At 48.6% G+C, this 26,679-nt stretch overlaps 11 protein-coding genes across 11 annotated transcripts; 6 read left to right on the forward strand and 5 right to left on the reverse strand.

Moving 5' to 3' along the window:
- Nucleotides 1-147: 147 nt before the first annotated feature.
- On the reverse strand, nucleotides 148-837 carry HD556DRAFT_1250609 (uncharacterized protein; the record flags this gene model as incomplete). The annotated part of the gene is made up of 1 exon (XM_041298945.1): nucleotides 148-837. A coding segment is annotated over one exon (690 nt), but the record flags the coding sequence as incomplete, so codon positions are not given.
- Nucleotides 838-3,515: 2,678 nt separating this feature from the next.
- HD556DRAFT_1198259 (uncharacterized protein) lies at nucleotides 3,516-4,328 on the forward strand (the record flags this gene model as incomplete). The annotated part of the gene is made up of 2 exons (XM_041296321.1): nucleotides 3,516-3,831; nucleotides 4,198-4,328. Coding segments are annotated over 2 exons (447 nt in total), but the record flags the coding sequence as incomplete, so codon positions are not given.
- Nucleotides 4,329-4,580: 252 nt separating this feature from the next.
- HD556DRAFT_1250649 (uncharacterized protein) lies at nucleotides 4,581-6,008 on the forward strand (the record flags this gene model as incomplete). Its single annotated transcript, XM_041298950.1, has 2 exons — nucleotides 4,581-4,728; nucleotides 5,263-6,008. 2 exons carry the CDS (start codon nucleotides 4,581-4,583, stop codon nucleotides 6,006-6,008), a joined length of 894 nt encoding a protein of 297 aa, XP_041152407.1.
- Nucleotides 6,009-6,166: 158 nt separating this feature from the next.
- Nucleotides 6,167-7,072, reverse strand: HD556DRAFT_1250635 (thioesterase thiol ester dehydrase-isomerase; the record flags this gene model as incomplete). Its single annotated transcript, XM_041298948.1, has 9 exons — nucleotides 6,167-6,226; nucleotides 6,281-6,318; nucleotides 6,374-6,439; nucleotides 6,489-6,660; nucleotides 6,712-6,725; nucleotides 6,772-6,835; nucleotides 6,886-6,911; nucleotides 6,962-6,989; nucleotides 7,043-7,072. The coding sequence occupies 9 exons, from the start codon at nucleotides 7,070-7,072 to the stop codon at nucleotides 6,167-6,169; spliced, it is 498 nt and encodes a 165-aa protein (XP_041152408.1).
- Nucleotides 7,073-7,219: 147 nt separating this feature from the next.
- On the forward strand, nucleotides 7,220-8,406 carry HD556DRAFT_172830 (V-type ATPase). Its single transcript, XM_041309797.1, has 9 exons — nucleotides 7,220-7,355; nucleotides 7,405-7,432; nucleotides 7,503-7,515; nucleotides 7,569-7,674; nucleotides 7,728-7,767; nucleotides 7,825-7,979; nucleotides 8,033-8,072; nucleotides 8,124-8,176; nucleotides 8,228-8,406. The coding sequence occupies exons 1-9, from the start codon at nucleotides 7,311-7,313 to the stop codon at nucleotides 8,237-8,239; spliced, it is 492 nt and encodes a 163-aa protein (XP_041152409.1). The 5' UTR covers nucleotides 7,220-7,310; the 3' UTR covers nucleotides 8,240-8,406.
- Nucleotide 8,407: 1 nt separating this feature from the next.
- HD556DRAFT_172995 (UNC-like C-terminal-domain-containing protein) lies at nucleotides 8,408-11,605 on the forward strand. The gene is made up of 4 exons (XM_041309798.1): nucleotides 8,408-9,328; nucleotides 9,378-10,265; nucleotides 10,316-10,432; nucleotides 10,483-11,605. Exons 1-4 carry the CDS (start codon nucleotides 8,588-8,590, stop codon nucleotides 11,341-11,343), a joined length of 2,607 nt encoding a protein of 868 aa, XP_041152410.1. The 5' UTR covers nucleotides 8,408-8,587; the 3' UTR covers nucleotides 11,344-11,605.
- Nucleotides 11,606-12,876: 1,271 nt separating this feature from the next.
- Nucleotides 12,877-14,443, reverse strand: HD556DRAFT_1314660 (uncharacterized protein; the record flags this gene model as incomplete). Its single annotated transcript, XM_041300977.1, has 8 exons — nucleotides 12,877-12,992; nucleotides 13,135-13,223; nucleotides 13,253-13,393; nucleotides 13,436-13,479; nucleotides 13,507-13,592; nucleotides 13,750-13,851; nucleotides 14,047-14,213; nucleotides 14,319-14,443. The coding sequence occupies 8 exons, from the start codon at nucleotides 14,441-14,443 to the stop codon at nucleotides 12,877-12,879; spliced, it is 870 nt and encodes a 289-aa protein (XP_041152411.1).
- Nucleotides 14,444-15,275: 832 nt separating this feature from the next.
- HD556DRAFT_1425158 (Cupredoxin) lies at nucleotides 15,276-17,157 on the forward strand (the record flags this gene model as incomplete). The annotated part of the gene is made up of 9 exons (XM_041304603.1): nucleotides 15,276-15,327; nucleotides 15,376-15,444; nucleotides 15,497-15,655; nucleotides 15,709-15,784; nucleotides 15,839-15,866; nucleotides 15,917-16,643; nucleotides 16,774-16,922; nucleotides 16,980-17,003; nucleotides 17,055-17,157. Exons 2-9 carry the CDS (start codon nucleotides 15,424-15,426, stop codon nucleotides 17,155-17,157), a joined length of 1,287 nt encoding a protein of 428 aa, XP_041152412.1. The 5' UTR covers nucleotides 15,276-15,327; nucleotides 15,376-15,423.
- A 358-nt stretch (nucleotides 17,158-17,515) lies between these two features.
- On the reverse strand, nucleotides 17,516-18,668 carry HD556DRAFT_173979 (uncharacterized protein). The gene is made up of 3 exons (XM_041309800.1): nucleotides 18,548-18,668; nucleotides 18,352-18,482; nucleotides 17,516-18,300 (listed from the first exon to the last, which is right to left on the reverse strand). Exons 1-3 carry the CDS (start codon nucleotides 18,633-18,635, stop codon nucleotides 17,971-17,973), a joined length of 549 nt encoding a protein of 182 aa, XP_041152413.1. The 5' UTR covers nucleotides 18,636-18,668; the 3' UTR covers nucleotides 17,516-17,970.
- A 1,776-nt stretch (nucleotides 18,669-20,444) lies between these two features.
- Nucleotides 20,445-22,076, reverse strand: HD556DRAFT_1451241 (uncharacterized protein; the record flags this gene model as incomplete). The annotated part of the gene is made up of 3 exons (XM_041307916.1): nucleotides 20,445-20,456; nucleotides 20,517-21,817; nucleotides 21,899-22,076. 3 exons carry the CDS (start codon nucleotides 22,074-22,076, stop codon nucleotides 20,445-20,447), a joined length of 1,491 nt encoding a protein of 496 aa, XP_041152414.1.
- A 3,894-nt stretch (nucleotides 22,077-25,970) lies between these two features.
- Nucleotides 25,971-26,641, forward strand: HD556DRAFT_1461094 (uncharacterized protein; the record flags this gene model as incomplete). The annotated part of the gene is made up of 1 exon (XM_041308244.1): nucleotides 25,971-26,641. The coding sequence occupies one exon, from the start codon at nucleotides 25,971-25,973 to the stop codon at nucleotides 26,364-26,366; it is 396 nt and encodes a 131-aa protein (XP_041152415.1). The 3' UTR covers nucleotides 26,367-26,641.
- Nucleotides 26,642-26,679: the final 38 nt, after the last annotated feature.

Consider the following 26,679-nt stretch of genomic DNA (forward strand, 5'->3'; position numbering starts at 1 on the left):
CATTCATGTTGGGGGCATATCCCCACCTGTTCTGACTTGGATACATATTGCCTCGCATCCTCGGGTCTTCCCATTGTGCGTGATTATGCGTATAATATCTGTGGTTGGAATTATGTTGAGTGCAAATCACAGCCAGGAAGGCGCACGCTACCTTGGGTCCAGAGGATAATATGGTGCCATTGGCCCGTATATACCAGAATGTCCGGGCTCGCCCCATCTCGGAATATGGGACGCCATTTCTCTGACCTGGTAAGGATCAGGCCCCTCACTCCCAAATATATTCATGTAAGGATCGCCTCTTTTCACGTAGACCTTGGCCTTGGGCATTCGTGGCTTGAGATACCGTCTATCCAGGACGTTCCAATCTTCCACTCCTTCAGTGCAATCAACGAGCCATATTTCCATTCCTTCAAATCCTACCATGGCGTCGAATTCAGGCCCCGCACCATCCACACTACAATTCAGCGACATCTTTTTCTCCCCGCCTATTTTTTCGTGGACTCTTCCTGTCTCTCGCAGTTGTTTGCTAAGAAGCAAGCGTTCTCCTTTGAATGATTCATCTAGGTAGAACAAGGACATGCGTGGAAATGAAGGGTTTGGCAAGACTCGAATGTTGTTCGCCTTCAGGTGGTCCATAATACGATCGCGTAGCTGCATGAGCTCGCTGGACTTTTGAGTGACGATGGACAATGAGCTGAGGAAGTCGTCTCCGACCTGCATGGACTCGAAATGCACAGGAGTCGTTTTGGCACCCATAGGCACCAATTGAAATGTGTTAGGGCGATACGGGCATGAGAAAGTGGCGAGGGTAATATGAGCGTCGAAGCGGGGGTATGATCTGGAGTGTGATCTGGAGTGAGGTGATCTGAGGTGAGGTGGTTCGAAGTGAGGTGATCCATAGTGAGGTGATCCGTAGTGAGGGGGTCCGAAGTGAGGTGGTCCGAAGTGAGGTGATCCATAGTGAGGTGATCCGTAGTGAGGGGGTCCGAAGTGAGGTGGTCCGAAGTGAGGTGATCCATAGTGAGGTGATCCGAAGTGGGGTGCTCCGAAGTGGGGTGCTCCGAAGCGAGGTGGTCTGTGGTAAGATGGCCTCGGATAAGAGGATCTCAAGTAAGAGGATGTCGAGCGAGATGATATCGAGTGAGTGCTTGACCTATCGCTCTTTGATTTTCCGTCCTCTGATTTTCCGTCCTTTGATTTTCCGTCCTTTGATTTTCCATCCTCTGATTTTCCGTCCTTTGATTTGCCATCCTTTGATTTGCCATCCTTTAATTTTCCGTCCTTTGATTTTCCGTCCTCCAATTTTCCGTCCTTTGATTTTCCGTCCTTTGACTTTCCGTCCTCTGATTTTCCGTCCTTTGGTTTGCCATCCTTTGATTTGCTGTCGCCTGATTTGTCTCTCTTTGGCTTATCGTCCTTTGGTTTGACATCTTTGGATTTGACATTTTTTGGTTTGTCGTTCCTTGGTTTATCAGGCCTTGGTCGGAATTCCATCAAATAGCGTAGTGCCTCAGCTTCCTCTCCCGAGGGAACAAGCCATAGAGCAAATTCTAGGTGACACATTAGGTCGACAGGCCCGATATCAAAAGACTACTCACTGTAATCCATTATAGGTTGTAGCTGCCTGGAAGGACGACAGCAAGGATACGACCCTTGTTTAAGTTTGTCAATGACGCAACCACGCTTTAAATCCAAGAACACAGGTCAGTGAGTGAGTGGTTATTGCTATCAGTGGCCAATGTAAACTTGTTAACGAAGAGATAATTTTATAGAAGGAACAACTTTCTATTGGCCTGTGTGCGGAAGACCAGGGAATTGTGACATTAGGTGAGGACCAGAGCCGCATAATCATACCTCTCTAAATATTTTGCCTATCAGGAAACCAAAAGAAGCAATAATCCAAGAATGTCGTGGTCTTCCTCCGACGATAGCTTATCGACATGCACAGGGGGATTACTCGGATTTCAGTATGTACCTACTGCCACGAGATTGCCAAGTTGGTGAGTGGTAGCGCGACCCATTTTTTTTGAGGTCGAAATCATCTTCGAAATTATGATCCGCCCGCTGTGCGACATGATGTATACGTGGTATCCATACATGTGACACCTGGCCAGTCCACCGCCCAGCCTGCGGGCGTATAAGTAGCGGGCCATGGTTCTTGTTCAAGATGAAATACCAAGGTGGAGGGTCTTCATTTCCCGATAAGTCCACTCACTGTTCACACTTACCTTTACATCAGCGCTCGTGAAGCACTAAAGTCGTCGCAAACATGGCTGCTGTGATACTTGAACCATTCCAGGCACAAAAGGCAGCGATATCATATCTGCTGTTATTCTTAGATCTGATGTATTTGAAAGTTTGAGTGCAACCGACCAACAAGAAGCCAACAGGGTGAATAGTAAGAGCAAGATCTAAACATGGGTTACTGCGTTCCCCAGCAGGGGAGGCTGTAACCTGCTGGTATTGGAAGCACAATTCCGATGTTCGGAGGTCCATTGAGGAGTCATACGGTCTCGTGTGTGTTGTGTTCCGGTAAATTTCGACATACAAGAACCCATGATTTTTTTGGATGCGGGTATCTGACTGCTTCTGAAACGTTCGGAGGATCGCTGTTGGCTTTGTGATTGCAGTCTCACTCTGTCCGTCGGAAAATATATGTTCCTAGTCACGTGAGTTAAATACCGGACGATGTCACGGTTAAACAATAATATTGTTCCGACTTCCTGCCACGTACTTGGTCTACTACATCCATCTCGAGCTCTCCAACGTCGTGGTCTTCATCACTCACTCAGCCTCATTTACTTGTCACAAGATATTTACAATCATTCGTGTTAAGAGCTCGAAAGCTCGTTGTCAACAGCTAGGGGCTGTCACGGTTTCACTCGAGCCTCTCGCGTATCTAGGTGCAAGTGCAACTACTGTACGTGCTTTTGAGAATCATCCATAGAAAGTCCAGATAATCAACTGATAAACGAACAGCCTTCCTCATACAGGTGAACCGTGAAATAGAACTGTACTCAGAAGAGGTGACTATTTAGGAAATACTTCACCCCTTGATATTTGACGCCCGCACTACTACTTACATAAAGTCATTGATTATCACGGTCGCTCTTCTGCCTCTGGGCCTTGATCTCACTCCTTCAACGTTTCTGCCAGTGTCGTAGAATTGCGACTTGCGACCCCCTAGGATCGTTCATCCCATCTATATCAACTCTATCAAATTCCGCCATGCAACGGGGTTTTTTGAAGACCCAAAAGGCTAAACGACGCGTCGCAAAGGCTGTAGATTCTGAGTCTGCCAAGGGGCCTCCGTCCAAGAAATCCAAAGAAAAGGGTGCTAAAGAAGAGGGGTATGTCGCTATCATCAATGCTTGCACACTTTAGAACCATTTCGTTGCAGCCTGGATGAACATTCACGAGCCGAATACACTGATTTCAGTACGATCAACCCCCACAAACTCCCCAAGTCTATCCAAGATCAAAACGATAACGACACACATTGCGTTGGATATGGAAAGAATCGCATTATCTTCCGCGTTTGGCCTCGTTATCCTAATGGACAAGCTATCAAGCCATCTCCATTGAGGGGAAAGGAGGCCGGCAATGGACTTGATTTATGGGGTGCAACGCTCTACGACTTCTACCATGTTCGACGTCTCCCAAATGTGCCAAACTACATTACCAATTCCACGGGAAGCAGACTTGCGAAATGGATGCGCCAGGCTGGTGAGCTTACAGCGAAGGAGGAGCTCTATTGGGCCGATCGGGAAGAGGATCCCAAAGAGATACCAGTAGCTGACATCGGGGAACTGATTTTATGCTATGACACACGTGTCAGATTGGGCATATTCGATCAGTATTCCTGCCGAAAGGAGGTTAGAGAGAAGGCAAAATCAGGCTTCTCTGGGTCTAGCTACATAGCAGAAGTCACAGATGCAGAGGATCCGATCCCTCCAGTCGGTGATCAGGACGAGAGTGTCGGTATCAAGCAAGAAGAGGAGACAGTACAAGCTGCTAACGATGATGCAGTAGAAGATGCAACCGCAGGCGTGCAGCTCAATGACGTCATGCAAGTAGATGAAACAGGCGAAACGTCGCCAGAAAAAGCTGCGGACAAACCGACAGAGAAACCTGCGGACAAACCGACAGAAAAACCTGCCGTGCCACTGCCAAACATCGATTCGCCCTTTCATCCAGATCATTATCCCTCTCCACATCCCTTCATCCCGTGCACGCACGATGGGAATCCGACTCTCCAGCAGCGGATTCCCTTATATCTTCTCCCTAAAAAGCTCCATGTTCACGACCCTTGGAATAAATTATCTATCGATGAGGGTGATACCAACTACGAAACTCCGTGGCTTTCCAAAGTTGGCAATCGAAATATCGTCCGAACATATTCCCTCTCTCTTGCGCCACAAGGCAAAGAGGCTGCGCTGAAGGCACAGAAACTAGCCGAGATAGCGGAAGACGAAGCGGCGAAGGAACAGAGCGTGATACACATTTTCCCCTCCACTAAGGAAGGACCGACGGAAGAGCCGCTAATTGAAATCTTGCTTCCTCCGCGACCCCGGAAGAGGATGCAAGTGGAAGAAGCTCATCTCTATCTTTCACCAAGTGCAGTGGGCTCCGGTAATCATTCAGTTGTGCATAGTGTGGATTGGGAGCTTCCCCGTGACCTTTTCATCGAGCCTCGTCTGTGCAGAACTTGTGTGGAGTCGGACGCCCGTCGACAGGTTCAGAAGTTAAAGGACGATGGGAAATGGGAAGCACTTTTAAATAATCCGGTAGGGAAACCTGAAGAAACCCTACAGACCGGCCCGGATGTCGCCCCCGGAACAGAGTCCTCGCAAGCCTCTGGCTCGAAGCAAACGGTTGGTCACATTACCATCGAGGAACACCAGCTCCCACAGGTGACTGCATCCTTCATCGGCCCAGACGATGACAAACCGGGTGATGAAAAGTCCACCAATGCTAATGACGATGAATCGGCGCCAATTTCGGACGGAGATCCCCCTGCGGACTCTTCCAGTACCCCAGCTCAAACAGGGGATGCCAATGCCGATGTTGAAACGGACGCCGTAGACGGGCGGGATCTAGAACCCGGAGCCAAAGTGGAGCAGGAAGAGTCACCTGACGTTGAGATGAAGGTGGACGAGATTCAGAACTCTGAGGAGCCGGACACGCTGGGGTCTGTTCCCAAGGAAGACAAGGGGAAAGGCAAAGAGGAGTCAGAGCAGGATCATGGGGATGAAGAACAAGCTGACAGAGAAGAAGGTGAGGGTGAACAGATTGAAGAAGAAGACAGCGAGGAAGAAATATTCACCGTTGAACCTCCGAGGGTCGTCCGCGTCGCATCTTACTCTGGACCAGCTCTTCGCATCCACACTAATGAGAAGTGGCAAACCGCCTGGGATCGATGTGGACACGGCGGCAGCGGTTCGGGGACAGTTCCGCGCACTGCGACAGTCTCTGTTATTGCGAAACTCTCAATCGAACACGACCTCCACCTCGCTCGGGAGGCGAGCAACTATCAATCGTTCCCTGACCACTTCTTCGAACACTGGAACGGATATAATGTCATGCCCCCTCTGCACGATCCTGTCCCCGTCGGGGCACTCTGCCCGCAGTTCTACGGGTATTACACACCCGATGATCCAACTGATGGCACGAACCATCCTAACTATTTGAGTCCGATCTTACTCCTGGAGTGCTGTGGCGAGGAGATAAACCCAGATGAGTTGTGCATAGACGACAAGCAAGAATGCGCATCGCTTCTCTTCCGCTTCCATCATGCAGGGTGGTTGCACGAGTCTTTCGCAGCGCGGAACATTCTGTGGCAGCAGGGCAAGCCAACGGAGTGGCCAATCCAGCGGGCGTACTCGACCAAGAGCTTCCGCCTGATCGACTTTGGTAGATCGAGAAAGATGGATAGTTCATTGACGAGGGCGAGCGAGGAAGACACAGCTTTGCGCCTGCTCCACCTGTTGCATCATGCAGATCGATAGAGACATTCACATTCATTACACTGAAAAAGTTTGTTTTCTTACATTGTCATTTTTTCTTGACGATCCACCCCTTTGTTTATGCCACAGATCATCTGTGCGAAGTGAATGTTGTTATTTCTAAAACTTGGTACGATCACAGTAAAAACAAAAAAATTATATCAGTCAACATCGTTCCCTTCTATTACTTGTTCGCCATCTTCCGAAAACTTCACGTTGTTCTGCGGAAAAATTGTCATGTTGTTGAGCCAGAAAATATTATTTGTTTTACTCACAGGGTCAGACGACGATTTCCCAACATATTTCGTGTGATCTAGTGCAATGCGATTAGTCAAGAAGTGTCTCGGCGTGCTAAAGACAAATCTTACATCCATACGCCACTAAATCACCTACAGAATTGGTAAAATCTACACGAGTATAGGCCAAAGATTTCCCTGGTTTGGTGAGCTTGTAGAACATTATAACAAATCTTGCATCACTTACCCATGGCAGTAAGTGTGGCTCGTGCATGAAGGGTATCGCCTGTCCTGCCTGCAGGTCGTATAAAGGATGCACCAATATCTGTCGAAACACCAGTCATGTAGTGACCTTTGCTTGCAACAGCGAGCGAGCCAAGGGTATCAGTCAGCGACAGGATTAGGCCGCCGTGCACGGTCTGCTTTGGTGTATCAATAAGTAGGATACTATGGGACATTGAGATACGCACCCCGACTCTGTTTACTGCAGAGAGATAAGTGTTATGGAAGCTGGAGAGAAAAGTACGTACAATTAGATTGATCTATCTTCAGTGAAAAATCAACCGTTCCGGGGACTGCGCGGTGAATGACAAGCTGAAAGACTTTGTCAGTATTAGATACAAGTAGAGATGGTATACTATTACATTTGGAAAACACTGAGCATCATGCCCTAGCTGCTGTATTCAGCGACTCGCGCCAAAAAGTGTCTGGTGGGAATACCTTTGTTGTCTATGAATGATTTCCACACCTGGCATAGTTTCCTCTGTGAGAACGCGCAAGCAAGCTCTATAAAAGACCTACCCTTCGGGTGAATCTCAAAGAAGCAGACATTATGTGTCTTTCCAGTCGGATACGCCGTCCGAGGACTCCGGGCAGTTGGAAGTTTCCAAAGGGAGAAGGAGGTTGTTTAGTTCTAAAGCTCTTGCCAAACAATGGCTGCTGCCGAGGTGTTGAATCTCCGATCGGCTTTCTCCCCACGGCGTCGTCAACTCGAACTACGTCTACTCAGCCATTTATCAGCGTCGCCCAATCGTCTTCATTCACTTCCTTCAAAGTCAAAGTACAAATCATGTCTGACCTTTGTCCCGTCTACGCACCCTTCTTTGGTGCCATGGTCAGTTCTAAATTCTCCTTGTTCGCTTTCGAGACTGAAGAGTTTGTAGGGCTGCACCTGCTCAATTGTGTTCGCCTGTAAGTCTCATGAGCAGACGTTGTCAGAAGCTCTGATGTTCTAACCAATCCTTGTGCTTGTGTGCGCTAGGTCTTGGTGCAAGGTCTGAAACTTTTGGGTTGCAGTATTTGTGGTGTGTTGAACATTTTTCCGCAGTTATGGTACCGCAAAGTCTGGTGTTGGTATTTCTGCTATGGGTGTCCTCCGGCCGGACCTCGTGATGAGATGTGTTGTCCCTGTTATTATGGCTGGTATTATCGGTGTATGTTTTTGCTTTCCTCCATCTTAACTCCCGTCGGTTCTGATAACGCGCAGATCTACGGTCTGGTGGTATCCGTCCTCATTTCCAGTTCACGTGTGTTCTGTCCTTTTCCCGCCCATCATTCTGAATGCTGAATTGGATACAATTTAGTGCAGGCAAGAATGACCCTTGCGCAAGGATTCATTGACCTCGGTGCTGGTTTGTCGGTCGGTCTCGCTGGTCTTGCCGCAGGCTTTGCCATTGGTATCGTTGGTGATGCTGGTGTCCGTGGTACTGCACAACAGCCGCGACTTTTCGTTGGAATGGTGAATATTCATTAACTTGGTCTTGTCAAGAACAAATCTAACATAGTGTGCAGATTTTGATTCTCATCTTCGCTGAAGTGCTGGGTCTTTACGGTAAGATGATATTTTTATAGACAGTGTGTTGTATTGAACAATCGTCTGTAGGCTTGATTGTTGCACTCATCATGCATACCAAGGCTGGAGAGTTGATAGGAATGGTATATGGTTTCTCTTTGACTTTTACTCATTTTATTAACATGACTTTACAGTGCGACGTTTAGAAAGATGACGGAGTTCATTATAAACATTCATGCTGTTTTCCGTCTAATGCATCCATGTTTATACTTGCAAATATAGTCCTTGCATGTATCGTCTACTTGAATAATACATCCAGGGTCAATGATTACCCTCTGTTGTGTGAACCTGTGTTTAAATTACTCGTTGAGGATTGTCAGGCCCAGGGGCAGCGACCGAAATACTTATTGTGTTTCTCAGAATCGCCGACGTGGCGATCAAATAGCGTCTTCCTTAGACTTCCTACAACTATTTATCGGAAGCACCCATGTCGCTTTAGCTGTCTTTGACTCTTTGGAAGACCTAAAAGGCTGTGGTTGTCAGAAACTTTATTGATGGTTTCTTTCACGGCACTGCCCAAGACGTTGCTCCTTCTCCTGCTTACCTCGTCAACTTTTGCCATCTCGGTCGCTCTTCCCTCCTCAAAGAATGACCCATTTCGCGCTATAGTTCTCGCACATCGCAAGCGGCAACCTGAGCCGCCTCTCTGCTGCCTGACACCACCTCCGTCAATAGAACCACCAGATGATGTCGAGGATGTCCTGCTCTCATTTGAAGAGTGGAAGTCTAAACAGTTCCAGTACCAATCCAAACCGCAGTCGCAGACCCAGCCTCGGGTAACTGCTCATCTCCAAATTGAAGCTTTAGAACACACGGAGTCAAGTACTACCCACGAAACTAATGTCACTGTGCCGGACACGTCTGCATACCTCCCGGAAACGGCACTCTCCCCTCATTTCAGGGTACCTATCACCGACCGTTTCAATTATGCAAACTTAGATTGCTCTGCACGCGTACACACTTCTCATCGCTCTGCCAAGTCTCCTTCGTCCATTCTATCATCAAAAAAGGATAAATATATGCTTTCGCCATGTTCTACAGGCAAGGAGGAACAGTTCGTGGTTGTAGAGTTGTGCGAGGACATTAGAATTGACACCGTGCAACTCGCGAACTTCGAGTTCTTCAGCGGAGTGTTCAAGGATTTTTCGGTGAAGGTTGCAAAGACTTACACGACGTCTGATGACGGGTGGGTACTGGCGGGTACTTACAAGGGAAAGAATGTCCGTGGTGTGCAGGCGCGTGTTTCTCCCCAATATTCAAACCTTGCCGTTGACCAAGGTACAGTCTTTCCACACGCCAACTACCCTGCGCGATTTCTACAGGTACATCCGGATCGACTTTCACTCACACTATGGACATGAGTATTACTGTCCTGTCTCCCTTCTTAGGGTCTATGGTTTGACCCATCTTGAACAATGGAAGTGGGACATGTGGGAAGAAGAGAGTCATAAACTCGCCCGAGCTCAGGCTCAAGTATTTTCCTCCATTACGGAGCCCCTGCCCATCAATTCTGGGGGATCTGAACTGAACAAGTTTATGGATGAGCTCGAGGCTCGGAACATACCTTCTGCGTATCCTCTTGATACCCCACTTCCAACAACCAAGGTCTTGTCTACGGCACATATGAGTCTAAGTAGCTCTCAGGCATCCAAGGTGGTGAACCGGACGTATAGCTCGGTCAACTCTTCTTTTCAATCCACAGCATCTTCACCGGCCATTGTTCCTACCGACTCTGCCATCATGCAGCAGCCTACTTCGTCCGCTATCTCAACATCTGTATTGAGTTCCGAGACGAGCGTTGCGTCTTTCGACACCGCCATATCCTCTACAGCATCCCTCTCGCCTAATGAGAGCACGTCTACACAATCCCCATATCTAATCTCTTCAGAACTCCCGCATACCTCTAGTATCGAAGCATCTTTATCGCAATCTTCATCATTATCATCTCATCACGGCCCATCTGCGAACATGCTGGCGACAGCCTTGCCAACATTATCTATCCCTCCACCCGTCGGATCAGGTGGAGAGTCAATATACCGCACAATCATGACCCGACTGACTCTCCTAGAGGCAAATCATAGCCTGTATGCACGTTATGTGGAGGAGCAGACCTCTGGTGTACGTGAAGTACTCAGGAGGCTCGGTGAAGATGTTGGCAGGTTGCAGAGCGCCGTGAGTTCCACCAGAGCTAATTTGAACGACCTATCTCATACATCTCTCAGAGTCGCATACAGGCACAAATGTATCAGCGCACAGTTCACGAGTGGGAAAGACAGCGACTTCGTCTGGAGTTCGAACACAGTGAATTACTCTCGCGAGTAAACTATCTTGCTGAAGAGGTTGGCTTCCACGTCCTGAAAATGATAATGGTTGCTCATGATATTTCAAGGTTACACTTGAAAAGCGTCTTGGGATCGCACAACTTTGCCTACTTCTGGCAGTGCTTGTATTCATTGGCTTAACCAGAGGTGCACCATCCATAGAACCCCCTCAACTCATTACTCGTTCTGCGAGAGAATGGGGCCGGCGCAACTTAAGTTTCGCTAGCAGTAACGCTGACCTTGGCTCGAATAATATGCTGTTCCGAAATCGCAGTCCTGAGATTCCTGTCGGCAAGAGATCTGACCCTAAAAAGGGTCGTCCTTCAGGCCCAGATTCTCCTGTAGACTTTCCGTCTCATCGAACGCAACGGTCCTCCGATCGTGATCCTATTCCACGCCGACCTCCGCATTTTACTACCTTCGCAGATAAACGATCCACCCCGCGCGGCTCCACCGCTACAAAACGGTCCGGCCCTCCATTTGCCAATTCTACACTCCGCACCCCCACCCGCCGCATACCTAATTCTATTTCCACGGAGATATCCACACTCCCCCGCGCCGCCCATATGGTGCGAACAAACTCGCATTCATCAACAGGACTCATCATTCCCAAATCTACCAAACGCTTGGCACGGACAGCTCACCTGCACGAAGTCAAAGGTTCGCTCAGTCGAAGGGAGAGCCAGAACTCAAAGCCTGCAGAACGAGAAAATGATCTGGAAGACGTGTTCCGTGGTCCTTCTATGAAGACCCATTATCATTCGCGACGCCTGTCAAGCCCGCGACGACCCCTCTTCCCGCTTGACCTCTCACGTCAGCCAAAAGACTTGATATCGGAAGATACCACTGATCCTGATGCGTGGGTTGACACCGATGTTGAAGGAGGTTCAGAATGTTCAGAATTTGCTGCACTCGAACTCTCACCTTGATATGACGATTTTCTGATGGTTCTCCGAGAATCGAGGCTATGTATTAAGGGAAGGACTTCAATTGCACATACCATAGGTATTGTCATGCAATCACTGCGGCTGAGCGCTGACAGCGCTGATGACGCATCCATGCTGCCCATACCAAGCCCGTGCCACGTGACTGTCGAACTCGTGATTTTGAATACAGTCTTGGTTACGATGTATGTCCGAAACCAATATTTCGTAGTCTGTCCTAGTCATTATACTGGAAATTATGGGAAGCCTTTCAATTCCTTGAGCATTTAGCTTACGCATTGCTAGTGATCGACGCGATGGTATTCAGGTATTTTGCAGGGGGTAAGCTCTGCTTGTTTATCAAAGAATCAGGCTCATGAGGTCTATTCCAGAGGTGTTCATTCTCTCTGGGACTATCTCTGCACTTATTTCCATGAGCGAGATGTCGGGTTTGAACCCTTAACACTGTATGGGAGGCTGAGGTGTAGGTGTGTGTATTTGACTTGAGAGGTGTTGTCTCACTACTGGAACTAAATAGCTGCCCATCCTCGGCCCATCCACACTTGCCCCAAGTGGCAAGCTGAACTTGTCCGGAATATATATCCAGCACCCAACCTACTCCTTTAAAGCTTGATGGGCCCGGTACTATTGAAATGCTACAAGATGTCCTGAGCAATTCTCGTTCATCCGGCTCTAGCTTAACCAGGTGTCCTACAGCTCCGTGCACCGGAAGCAAGATATCTCACCACAGGAGACTCGTTATGAAGCCTTGGCTCAGTTCGTGTGGTACGATAAAATAGGTCATATCTCTACAAGATCCGATGACCTTGGAGCGGCGACTACCTGCATGCGGCTCGCGTGCCAGGGCGCAAATTTGAAGCCCACTGCTCAGCGCTCAACTGCGCCTGCTGGAGACCGATCACTATATTTAAATCCATTCGGAACATATCTGTTCCATCCATCACCGGCACCCATCATGTAAATCCGCGCCATGATCATCGTGGGAATTTAGCACTCTTCTGGCGCTACAGTGATCCTTACTGGTCCTTTCCTACCTACTAATACCACCAAGCCGGTTGACTCTTCAAGCTTCAAGCTTCATATACAATGTCACGTTAACTTATGTTGTCCATCATAAGTTCCCAGATCATTGCATTGGTTTCTTTAATTGAGCAACCTCAATTGTTTCCTAGGTAAATTAGTATTTTAAGGCTTGACAACCAATGCCACTAGTGTCAAAATTTGCAGCATCAACTACAGGACCGCTGTGTATCTTTGACACTCGATGTAACGCATGGTGCCTCCATCTGCCAAACTTCGAGTTCGAACGTAAATGTTCGTGTCGTTTGGTGCCTTCCAGTTTCCATTTTTACTGACGGCTTTCATCCAGTATTGTCTCATGGAGACGCATTCCCGGTCGGTACGGGAACGGTCGATTGGGCTTCCTTGGGTGAGTGGGCCCAGGGTCTGGATGTGCTAAAGGCCACCAGATACGATCTGAAGCTTCTTATCCCCCACTAGCCCTCCTCCAGCTGTAAATTACCCTCCCGGTGGGTCATTCTCGCCGTGAGCAGCTAGCCGGTCACCGAATGCGGTTGGAGTCGTGCCTCGGAAATTTTTCTTCCACTGGGTGTATAGGCTCAGTAGTATCATTCCTAAACAGAACGAGATGGTCGGCGCAGTTGGGGTAGCGGTAGCCTATTGGTGAGAACTTTTGCAGGTTCGAAACTGCCATCATCCCCGCCACCTAGCATCCCTCTTGCCCTAGCTAAGAGGCCCTTCCTCATCCTAGCAGACGAGTGCCTGCAGCAGGTTCTAAGGACGTGGTCTGCTTCGCCACGTTCCGCTGGACACTTCTGGCTTGGGTTTCGCTGCTAAGCAGTTTGCTATAGAATAGGCAGCACCTCGCGCGCACAACTGATCTATAGTACTCGACTCTATATCTGTCGCAACCATCATTTGCGCAATACAGCTCGAGTTGACACGTTCAGCGCCTACGCACGAGTTCCAATTTCCGCTGCATGCAGCCAACGCCTCACACTTAAACCTACTTGAACTATTTGTTGCTTTATATAGCTCATTCACATTTACGACGTACCATGTACGCAGATACTGGGTTCGCATGATAGATGGACGGATACACTGCGCATATCGATGTAAGAAACAAACCTGTGCAGTTGAATCCCGAGGCGGGCTGCTAACTTGGCTGACTAGATTGGACACCGCCCCTCTATATTTGCTTCGACGCCTACTTCCTATATCAGACGACATACGCTTTTACACGTTATCTGTCTGATCCGACCTCGGTATTTTCGCCCCCCTTTACGAGTGGTTTCCAGTCCAGCCGCGCAACGGCAATCACTTAAAAATATATCATGGCTATTTTACACCTCTACCATTATTGGGCTGTACCATAGGTTTTCGGTGGTCTAGTAGCGGTGTACGGGAGCTGGACCAACGGTTGCAATTGTGGGGGCAAGTGTAACCTCGCTGCCTGCTCGAAGTTGACGACAACTGATGTACATATCATAAGAATATGTTAAATGTACTGAATGACGTAGCTAAGCGGGTCTGTAGTTGTCATACTTAGTCACGGTGGATCACGAAGTGACCGTAAGGGATAATACCTCCACTAACGTGGGAATCAGCCAGCTCCCACAGTGCCCATTTCATTATATGCATAGCTGGTAAATTCAGCCCGACTTGTACCATTCAATAATGCAACCATCATCAAAGCAGTTGTCGCCGCCGGCCGCCTCTCCTCAAAATTCTCTGCCGAGACAGTTGAGCGTCTAGCGCGCAGTCGGTCATTGCCAAGGTTCATAGAGCCATCACTAGTGCACTCTAGTACATCCTGCGGCAACCAGGCCCTCATCCTATTTTAATGCATCTAAGTCTAACTTTAGCATCGATGTTCAAGCTGGTCCGTCGTGCACCAAACTCTTGATCGTTGCTGAATGAGAATGAAGGCACATGCGTACTCTTTTCCAGAATCCAGTCTGATCACTGCCTGATCCTCAGATCTTTCCTTCCGTCGCACTGCGACAGTGTCAGGTAGACAAGCACAAAACCTCCGCGCTGATACTTGTCCTTCTGGAGTAACCATTATAATTATCCACGCTGCCTAACACAGATGTCATCCATATCTGCTTTGTTCAGTTCCAAGTTGTGAACAGGTTAGTGCTCAGCTCCCTTATAATATAGCGTGCGATCATTCCTTTCAGACAAAATCTAGTCAGATTTTCCCGCGCGGCATGTTTGACTAGCACTAGCCATCTGCATTCTTTTTTTACTATGCTCGAGGAGTTGTCTTGAACTGATGTGGCAACCTGACACTGCCACTACTACGGGACATTTGCGGCCGTCTGGCTGTCCTGGCCATCTGACTTATTTTATGTTCTCCGAGTCATGGTTTCGTGACACAAGTATGGTACGCCACCATTCTTCAATGTATCGGCAGGTAGTTGCTAACTCTAAGAGCAGTACAGTATTGAAATTAAAATGCATGAAGTGCTGGGAATTGCTGAGCAACTGTTTATGGAGGGATTACACGCCGGTCGTCATTAGTCGAGGTACAGCTGCTTTGAATCGGGATACCTCAGGCTGCCTCTGCAAGATAAAAGCTGAGAGGGGTATGTTTCTTGCATCATCATCTTATCCTACATCCCACTACTCTCCCGGGTGCGAGCACTGCGGCCTATCGTGAATAATCACGATGCTTACTCCTATCCTAATTGCTTCTTTCTTTTCATTGATTAATGCTGCATCTATAGTATCTCGTTCACAGTCCTACCCTCGTTCACAATCCTCTCAGCCCGCTGTACTAGGTCCACAAACCACAATAACCATAGGTAATAATGTTATCGCTCCAGATGGCTTCGAACGCTCGTGAGTCTATTGCCACGACACTCCTCGGGCTCGCTCCTCATCTTTAACAGAGCGACTCTCGTCAATGGCATATTCCCTGGACCCTTGATTGCAGCCCAGAAGGTGAGCTTCTGTCGTCCTTGACGTGCACGAGTGCTGACCTCACAATAGGGAGATAACTTTTCCATTCAGGTAGTCAACGAGCTCACAGACGAGACGATGTTCAAGAGTACCAGTGTCGTAAGCAGTGCCAATCACCCGCGCTTTCATTGACTCACTTTGTTTGCCGCAGCACTGGCATGGTATCTTCCAAAATGGGACGAACTACGCCGACGGGACATCCTTCGTCACACAATGTCCGATTGCACAGAACAACTCTTTTACTCACAACTTCTCCGCCCCGAACCAAGCAGGTACTTACTGGTATCACAGTCATTACTCCGTCCAATATGTAAGTAGCTCTCGCATTTTACTCGCGTGGTGGAGGACTGACCTGTGGGACAGTGCGATGGTCTGAGAGGAGCCCTGGTTATCTATGACCCTGATGACCCTTTGGCATACATGTATGATGTCGACAATGGTGAGCGAATCGTCCGTGCATGCTATGAACCCTCTGACCATCATGTGTTACCAGCAAGTACCGTAATCACACTTTCCGACTGGTGAGTTTAAGGTACATTGGTAACGTACCCGACTAAAGCAGTGTCACTAGGTATCACGTTGTAGCCCCTGTCTTGCGCCACATCATAGGTACCGACGCCAACTCTTCGCTTATCAACGGACTGGGTCGTTATGCAGGCGGACCCGCGTCTGACCTGGCTGTGATCAACGTCGAACAGGGAAAGCGATACCGCATGCGACTGGTCGCAATGTCCTGCGACCCTAATTTCAATTTCACCATCGATGGCCACAACTTCACCATCATCGAAGCGGATGGACAGCTGACCGACCCACTACCTGTAGATCAACTCCAGATTCTTGCGGGTCAGCGCTATTCTGTGGTTCTGGTAGCCAATCAGCCGGTGGATAACTACTGGATACGCAGTCTTCCTAGTTTGGCGGGTGCATCCTTCGAAGGAGGAACGAACTCTGCTATATTGCGTTACCAAGGCGCCCCGCAGGTCGACCCGACCACGGTCCAGACGACAATCCAGAACCCATTGGTAGAGACCAACTTACATACTCTAATAAATCCCGGTGCTCCTGGCATTCCAGGGTACGGGAACGCAGATATCAACCTCGACCTCCAGATTACCTCTCTCGGCGGATTCTTCTCTGTCAATAATGCCACATTCGAACCACCCACCGTTCCTGTTCTACAACAAATTCTCAGTGGTGTAGATCCATTTAATCTACTTCCAAACGGGAGTGTGATCCCTCTAAAAGCCAACCAAGTGGTGGAGTTGACAATGAAAATAGTATCTGGTCCAGGTGGACCCGTGCGTCTTTTCCTTTCCTTTGATGCTTATGTGTCTGATTTATATTATACCAGCATCCCATACACCTTCATGGGGTAAGTTCACCTTGACTTCGATGACATATTTGATTGGTACTGATGATGGTCATCAGCACTCATTCGATGTCGTACAGAGCGCAGAAAGTAGTACCTTCAATTATGTAAACCCAGTTCGCCGTGATGTGGTAAGCGCTGGTACTGCGGGGCAACAGATGGTGATACGATGGACGACCGACAATTCTGGCCCGTGGTTCTTGCATTGGTGTGTTATTATTATTATTTTGAGCCATCATGAACAGTACTAACTTTGAACCAAAAGCCACATTGACTGGCACCTCGATGCGTATGTCTTTGAACGTCCTCGTAAAAGAAATGACTGATTTTTCGCATCCAGCGGTTTTGCCGTAGTAATGGCGGAAAGCCCTTCAGATACCGCTGCACATGTGAACCCCGTACCACGTAGGTCATATTTCAGGAGACAGCATTTCTATGGCTGAATTGCTTTACAGAGGAATGGTACGAGTTGTGTCCGACCTTTGACTCTTTAACACCTACCCAGTTGGGGGGTGGGGGTCGCTTCGCCTATGAAGAAGCAGCTAGTATTACCCCTGCGGCTCTTCTTTTCCCACCATCACCACTCCCTTAAATACCAATATCATATTATTATTATTATTTCGTTTCTGTAGGGGGCATCATGTTTACAGGATAAACTGTATGTGGGTAGTGTATTTACATGTACATGGACCTCTCTATTCCACTCAGCACTTAAATGGACGAGGATAATGCGTAGGAAGCAATAATACCACTGATAAGCACTACGGAGCAAATCTGAGAGCAACAACTTCAGCATGGAACGAACATAGTACTGTAAAGCTTCTCACCTTCCCCATCCGAGTCCGACATCTGCTGTCAAGTGACTGTGTCGAACATCCCAATCGGATGCCGGTTTCTTTGCGTCCGACCAGGCCAAGCTCCAAACTGTCCAATCGTGTTTGAGTGTGGTGCCGGTGATCGATATCACTGGTTCGTCCATCCTTGACGTCGCAATTTTTGTGTTGTCGCGTGAGTAGATTACGGTGTACAGACACATGCTCGGTTTTGATTATCAGGACTGTTTCTCCATTCTTGAGATCCCAGATTCTCATCGTAGCGGCGCGGGCGCCAATCCCCGACTCCGCAAGAAAACACATACAAGATACGATTCGCAGATATTCGTAACAACAAGATAGTATAGGTCATTTATACAGTTCGAGCGGCAGAATCGAGCCCAAGAAAAAAAAAAGGCCACCAAGAAAGACAATCGCGTGAACCTACTCGACCATAGTATACTCCAACTCGTCCTCGTCAGGCACACCGGTAAAAGAACCTTTTTTAGTGGGCGACTGCCCCGTCGTCTCGTCCGCGGCCTTTCGTTTCCTCTTCCTATCCTTGAGCGAGTCCACGAAAACAGGCTGAGTGTACTTAGTGCAAGGCAGAAGTTGCATATGTTGCAGCATGATCTGGTATATACGAGAACCGTTGACATCGCGGGGGTTGTCTCTACGCGGTTTGGGCTGAGAAAGTATTTGATGTCCAAGACGCTCCACCACAGCAGATCCATATTCAAACGACAGGATTTGCAGAATATACTCCTCGTCTAACTGATGACAAGGCTGAGACAATGGTAGGTAACAAAGCAAGATATCACACACCGTACTTGGACCGATATATTGCAAGAAATTCACCCGATCGCGAATGTGAACAGCAAGACCATTGCAAGTCTTCTGACGTGAGCGGCGGTTTATCGACGGACGCCCCTTCGAAGGTAGACCATGTATACAATCTGAAAGCACTTCAATAGTCAGTTTATGAAGCCTCTGGACTAAATGTGTAATCGGGAGAGCAGACCAACTGATTTTCGGCACGTCGACAGGATCGAAGACACAAACCTGTGGGTGCGGTGGTCGACACAGAGCCTCAAAAACGGGTTTTCCATACATATCGCCGAAGTACCTTGCCAAACGAGGAACGAGTTGGCTACCTTCTGCAACGACTGGGGTGCGGGAAAGTAATGTTTGCAGTTGATCCTTACTCGAACGCATCACTCGTAGTCGGGTGGCAGCAAAATGATGTAGCACCGCGTGCATGCGATCCTTTTTCGTTTTTCCTCGCGAAACAGAGAGACGAGAAACACAATCAACCAAGACACCATCCAGAAGGACCGATAAATGTTGCTCTTGAATTTCTTCGCTGTAATAGAACCATGTAGGGTAGGCGTCTAGCCTCGAAGGCAGGCACTTCTCGACAGAGAGGGCATCACGAGAGGAAAGCTTGCGAAAGACAACACAATGACGGTAACTCGCGTCTGCAAATTCACCTGGCGTCATGGTCAATGATTTTTGTTGATGGCATATAGTGATACTAACGCCGTCGTACGAAACACAACCATGAAAATCTGACCAGCGGCACGTCGAGCAACACAGAGGATGAGATTTAAGCGAAGACTTCAACCATGTACAAAAATGTTCGGATGTTTCAAAAAACGCAAGATTATATCGTGGATAATAGAGTGCATCATAATAACGGGGATATTTGTTCACATCGTGGGGCTCGTCGAAAGGAGGACAGTGTCCTTCATCAAGGACTCGAGCCAAATGACAAGGCATCTTTGTAATAAAAACCCTGAACACGCATTAGCTATACTGCATTGAATGAAACAAACGAACTATACTCAACATGTGCCTGCCGCAGTGCGTGCTTTTTCAGTGTATCTGCAAGTATTTTGTTGGAGAAAGAAAAAGGAAAAATGACAGCGCGATGCTTTCCCACCCACAACATCGACCACCGACTAATTACAAGCGCACATCTTCCCACACCCACATTTTCCCACATCCATATTTTCCCACACCCACGGGTCCGTTTGCAGAGAAATAGTCATTTCCTTGCGAGAGAACCCTCTTCCACTAAAGTGGAGTCGGGGACTGTCCTGCCGTCCGAGGATTCGCTGCTTAGCATTCACACTCCAGTACACTCACAGCACACTGTCATGTCTGTGCCCTGTCCATTTTGTGACGACCTTTCCAATCTCGACGTCCCATAATTTCACTTTCATCTTGACTTCTGCTGGCAACAGTCTTGTTGTTTGGAGACAATGTCATTTGCACACCGCTGCTTTCCTTTTCCTGCCATCTCGCCAGTCCTCACCTATCTGTGCGCCGCTTTCCAAGTCCCATGGTCGTAGCGAGCCGTCCCTCGAACATGTGATGGTCCTCCCCCAGGCAGGTGCACAACACCTTGTTCCTGTGCAATGACTGCTGGCGTCTGTTGTTTTATACTGGTATTTGAAGACATGGTCGGCGCCGGGAAGGTCTCAAGTATAACAGATGATCCATGACGCGACAGAAGCCCGTCAGGATCTTTGGATTAAAACGAGTTGTCCTGCAACGGCAAATATTCCTGGTCAGTCGGCCTGTTTATCTTTTTTGGCTTCTGCTCCCGTCAACATAAGCGTACAAGCCATCGCTCACCAGACAGTCTGCTGATAGGAATCCAATTCTCACCCAGAAGCCAACTCCGGCACTGTGTATACAGGAGTTGCGTATTGGACAATGTTTAGAGGGCGTCCAAAGTTGCTGGTAAGCGGTGGGTATAGACGAATTCTGCTCAAATCACCAGCGATCATTGGGCACCATAAATTGCCACTGCGAAGGTCCTATCTATCACTACTGATTAATGAGCCCCAAATTTACTTGCTCGTATTGACCTGTGAGATGAGTTTGGCTGGATTACAATGTTTTTCAACCCCTTAGGCGGTAGGCTACGTACATTGTAAGTGAATGAGGCACTAGACTAAACATGTCCACTGCCTGGCAATCACATCAGTGTAATGGGTGGACTTCAGGTGACCAATGCGGTAGAATTTCTTGACTTGAAGTTGCCAATCATCTGTCTCGTTGCCCTCAGGGTAACTACAGTAAAGCTCCTCTAACGGACCAGCAAGCGACTGGCGTTCTAGTACGATGCACCGTATGAGTTGTTTTGGAACATCAAACACAACAAGTGTCTGAAGTCCAGGGAGAGGGAGATCTTGCAGTCTGCTGGATGTGGGGAGCAGCGCCGTTGCCAGCACGAGATTGTTGTAGTCCTCCCCTGGTCCTAATGTCAATGTCTTGACCTTGGACATCTGGGTGTACAGGCGATGAAGGAACCCAGCATCTACATACTGTGCAAAATTGAAGAGGTGGAGTTCATCCAGCTCCAGAGGATCCTCAGAATCGGTAAGATTGACCAACTCATCAAGGAAATATTCAATACTGTCGTCAAGCTGCTCTGCGGTCACACACAAGGTCAAGATCCGAAGATCAGGCATTTGAACATTGTGGAGAAATTCCGTGCCCCAACAGTCGATTGTGCGCGACTTGATAGCCAGGCTATGCAAACGAGGCAACTTGATGGTGTGTGTATCAAAAGATTGAAGGTTCACCTCGAGCGCCAGAGTCCGGAGGTTGATGAGTGCGCCAAGGAGCTGCGACAACATTTCTGCTTCAGGCCCCGCGCGTGAATTGTATTCATTCATGTGGGTATCATAATGGATCCGGAGGTTTGTGAGATTGGACGATAGCATGGACGATGATGGCCAGGCCCAGGTTATGCCAAAAAGAAGAAGATCGCGGATGGGAGGCGCTGAACCGGGGAAAAGTGATGGTTCACCAATAAAATGAGTTGCATGACGTGAGTTGTGTATAAATTGAAGATGCAATTTTTCTAGTCCACAGGCTGGATGGACGGAAGGGCGTGACATCAACGAAAGTGCTTGATATGTGTGGGCAATGGAGGTCGTCCTGAGCGTAAACTCATGCCAACGATGCACATGGGCATGTAGCTCCTGAATGACAGAGCCAAGATGGACACCGGCCATAATTTCTTCACGTGATTGGGGTGGTAATACTCCTCCACTCCTCTCAACCAGATTTTCATATACTGGTACAATCCAAGCGGGGTTGTCCCAAAGAATTGTGATTTGTATGAGACATGACCCGCTACGCTGGAGAAATGTCCGCGCGTGCTCAAGAGCTGCAGCACCTTCACGGAAGGAGATTTCCAGCACAGTCCACATCGATGGAGTCTGGGATACGAGTGAGTGCCAATGCTCGCACACACGTGTGGCTTGCAAGAGCGCTGATCGAGGTGGAGGGTCATCAGTGATATTGCCGGCAAAAAGTCAATTTGCTAGCTCGAATCGCCACTGCTCATAATCACCATCTAATTCATCTAATCCATCTAATTCACCTGGTCCCCAATCGTCCCAACGTCTGCCTATGATGGCATTTTCTTTCTCGAGATAATCATCCAAGGCAGCTTGGTCTTCCTCGCGCACCAGCTTGAATATCATAAGGAGGATGTCATCCGAGAGCCGACCAACATGAGAGCTAATCATCTCGACTGTTGGATAAGTACCAAGGTAAGCATAGTCATGGTTAATACTTTCCAAAACTTACCAAGAGGTTCACTGCCGTTACAACAAATCGCCGACTCCTCAGTGGTAAACTTCCGTTCCTTCTCGATAATAGGCCTCTAAGCTAGGAGTTAGAGTGGACACGTTCACGAAAATTTCACGGTGATGAGTGACCTGCTAGTATATGAAGAGGTCGTCTGGCTTGGAGGTATTGGGCAGGAAAGGGACTGAAGAGAATAACTGAACCTGGATTCCCGAGAATGCTAAATTTTCAGATAAGACACAAGAATTGGGCTCAGGTATTTTGCCGCGTCACTGCCGCAACTTGCCGCACCACTACCGCATCACTAGTACCTGCTGCACCACACCGAAACATACATTCAACGTTCATTTCCGACAACTACTCTAATCGTACACAGCATAATTGACCTAGCAGTATCACTCGTCGAACTCATCAACTATACGCCTCTCGGACATGCCTTTGAGAGGTTGAATTTAGAGGACGTGTTGGGCGTGTTGCGGCACAGATGCGGCAGTGGGCGCGGCAGCAGTGAGTCCTAGTAATATAGTACGAGACAATGACATTCAGACCATATAGATTCTAGAGCACCCACTTTACAATGACCTGTCGCTCTCGACAGCCACCTGCTAGTTACAATCTGTTATATACGACTCAGACCTCCGAGTCAGATGCATGTCGCAACACACTATGTGGCACAGCCACTAATATCGGGCTAGCATATTTTTTTGATAACATATCCCTTCTTATGCTCATAATATCACACTCGTTGTCACCTCTTGCATGTAACTCCCTGCTTGCCTGAATGAGAATGATTCCGGTATGTTGATGTCAAGTTTCATTCTTGAATTGTGCCGATTGCATCGTGATAACACCCGCCAGAGCTTTATCAGTAACTTATTTCAGCCCAGCAGCCCATGCAAGTGTGACGCCTCGCAGCTTGATACTGCGGGAGTGCCCCATAGTTTCTCTCAGGTCAAGAAAGGTGAGTAACCTAATGACCACTCAAAGGCCTGCATCCTGATGTTCTCCAGTCTCAGGTTTCAGTCACACAGAAACTGTGACCACGCAACCTCGTACTGCTACACCCAATGAACATGTCCGTGTTGATGGTGAGTGTATTTTGGCCTTTTTTCACTGCGCCAAGCCTTTGACTCGGTGCCTCCAGTTTCTGTCCGTGTCTTTGAATCAGAACATCACTCGCAATACTATAGCTCAGGTGTTCACACTACACCACCCCTGCAACACCCACCAGTGACTTCACAGCCTGCCTCGCAGCACTATACTACCCTAGATGTTCACCCTACTCCGCCTTTGCAACACCCCCCGGCGCCTCCACAGCCTACCCTAGATGTTCACCCTACTCTGCCTTTGCAACACCCCCCAGCGCCTCCACAGCCCGTGCGAGATCAGCCTCATACAAATCGGCCAATCCCTTCTCAGGTCAGTCAACTACGCGCATGATTGACGACTCACGAGCCACCTAGACAAAACCTACAAAAGCCACCTGCTACTAGTAAGTACCATCATCACGTTCAAGGCTGGAGCTGTGATTAATTTATCTAAGGGACTGATCCAACTGCACGCGCCTCTGCTGCCCACCAACCCCAGACACCTTAGTGCTGCCGCAGTCCAGTCCTGAACCAAGGTTCGAACCCGAACCTTTGTGGACTGGACCGATGGTTCAGTCACGGGTCCGTTATTTCTCCTGGACCGAACCCCCTGATAGGTTCTAGGTTCGGCATTATCCTAGTCCACGTGAACCGGTCCAGACGCGTCTAGACCGGTTCGAACCTAACGCTGTGCTACTTCGGCGAAGCCTCACGTTTTGGGTGAGGCATTCTATTCAAGTATCGTGCTTGCCCATCTTTACTGTCTTCTGCCTTCTCCCGTGTTCTTCTCTCTTCTCGGCGTCTTCAGCAATGCGACTCACTAACGCGCTGGTAAGTTTACAACTAGTTTGTTGTCCATCACAATTGGTTGCTACTAGTTGCTAACTTCTCATGTCATTTATCGCAGAATGTACTGTCTGTGCTTGCGATTCACCATAATTATTTTCTGCCATGCTTTGGCACCTCTGAGTTGGCAATCTTGCCACTGGTTCGAACTTCGGTGTTTTATGATGCGGAATGTTCACGTCTCGGCGTTTTAAGGTGCGCAACGGTTTTGAATTTAGTTAAAATACACTAATGTGTTGCACAAGTTCGGCAACCATGTCGTCCGCACGTCGCGCTGACGGCTCACTGAAAGATGCCACTGAGATAGTTTGGTACAACGACGCTGATGATGACTCCCCAATACCCCCTCCCCCTCTCCCTCCCCCCCCTGCGCACAACGGCACTCTTAACTCTTTCATACGCCGTTCGGGTCGAGCCACCAAACCTACGGAGAAGATCCGGGAGACTGCTAGCAGTGTCCCGGCCAAACGGTCAGCTGCAGGACCTCCTCAAGGTGCCCCTGCACCAAAACGAAGCGCTAGCAACAAAGAGAATCACGATCACGATGACACTGAAGAAGAATGTCCTCCGCTCGAGGATTTTACAGATGATGAGGAAGACGATGAGAAAGAGGAAGCATACCAACAGACGAAAACGCTCGGTGACCAGGATCGTGAAGACCGTAGATCCCTCAAGAAGGATGAACGCAGCGCGGACTTGACAACCATCTTTTCTTTCGAGAAAGATCGTGTTAACCCCCACACCCTGACACCATCGGCAAGGCACTCGCATTCGTCGCACAAGTAAGTACTCAAGTACTCATCTAACTGTCGTTGTATACTGACATGACACTGTTTAGGTTCGGAAGTCCCCTCAAGCGCGCGCCTTCCTTCAGAAGTGTTGCGCGGAAGTGAATGAGCCCACCTTAGAACTCTCAAAATGGATTCGCACACGCTGGGCATCGCTTTTCAACATGCTGCAGCGTATTTTTCAATTGCGCAAAGTAAGTGCTCTACTATACTAATGACTACATGAATACATTGCTCACTTGATTTGTCAGGGAATAAACAGATTCATCCAGCTCGCTGACGAGAGTGACGAGGTCCCAAATTTGAAGGGCAAGTTATACGCGGATTTCAGACTTTCATTTTTTCAACAAAGGCATGCAATGCCTCGAGAGAGTCGTATGTCGCTCATCACTCTTTTATGTCAATTGTATACTAATATTACATAGTTCAATATGTATGATAACACTAGTACTTCCTCGCAGACTCCTGTAGGGCCGTCTGTTACTGCACCTCCCTCACTTGCTCGCCAAGGCTCGTATGGCCATAACTGGATGCGCAACTCTGTGAAATCACGTATCGTGAATGATACAGCCACGCGAAGGCCTCGTCAAGAACTCGAGGACTATCTGGACGCACCGCTTGAGGATGTTGACAATGTAGTGGCCTGGTGGGGGGTATGTCTCATTGTTTTATTCGTGTTGCTTGCATACTAACAAACTTTCAAGCACCATTCTGTGCAATACCCGACTGTCTCCCGCATCGCGAAGGACTACCTGGCCATTCAGGGCTCGGCTGTTGCGTCCGAGCGAGCGTTTTCAAGCGGCGGCATTACTGGGACCGCACGTCGCGGCAGCTTGCAACCAACAACATTTGAGGCTCTTCAATTGCTCAAGAGTGCATACCGTCAAGGGCATATCTCTGCGACAGCCCAGGCTGAGTTTGTCGCTCCGTATGATAACCGCATTGTGAAGGAAGGGTCCTAGTAGCTATTGACACTGTACACATTGTTTTTTTTTGCAAATTGAAGCAACAGTTCGAGGGTTCGAACGCGTCCTGAACCCGAACCGAACTCTTGCGAACGCGTTCGAAGGGGTCCAGTCCTAGGTTCAGCCATCTGGCCTGAACCTGACCAATGGTCGAGTTCGGGGTTCGCAGATATAGGGCAATGAACCCGACCGAACCGAACTTCGGCACCACTAAGACACCTACTAGTGGCGATATCGAATGGGACGTCTGGCCTGATGGCCACATCACACGAATTTACTCGCATGAAGATGCCAAACGACCTGAGGTCAATGATTTCCATATCCACTGGGCTTGCGAGGGTCTAGGTGCACCTCGAAAGCAACATAGAGGCTCGCTTGATGCCTTAGAGTGGCAGGAAGGTGTGCGTACTACTCATCGACGCTGCAACTTGAATGGCGGCATTGTATGTGCCAACCATGAATCCAAGGGTGGATTGTGTGCTATTGTCATCCGTCCTACTACGACCAAGAAACTCATTGCCAAACAGCTTGAGGCATTGTGATCTTGTGGTGCCATGCTCGTCCATAATAATTGTGGTATAATTTATGATCTTTTCAAATTTTCAGAGGGTGTGTGCTTCATTCATCGAGGCTTTCACCACCACATTCGCCTACCATGACGACTGCATCTGACGAAAATGGAATCACATCACTTCCGGCAAGTCATCAAGGAGCACCCCCGCATGGGTGCAACACAGCTTGTGATGGGCCGCCCGGGCATCGATGGACCGCAGGAGTCAGTTGCAACCATCTCTCCGGAGCTTCTGAATACAGCCAGTCTCGTCAAGGCACACACATCTGACTAGCTAAAACATA

The sequence above is a fragment of the Suillus plorans genome (genome assembly GCF_016647745.1).
Source record: "Suillus plorans strain S12 chromosome Unknown HD556scaffold_124, whole genome shotgun sequence".
Lineage (NCBI taxonomy): Eukaryota > Fungi > Basidiomycota > Agaricomycetes > Boletales > Suillaceae > Suillus > Suillus plorans.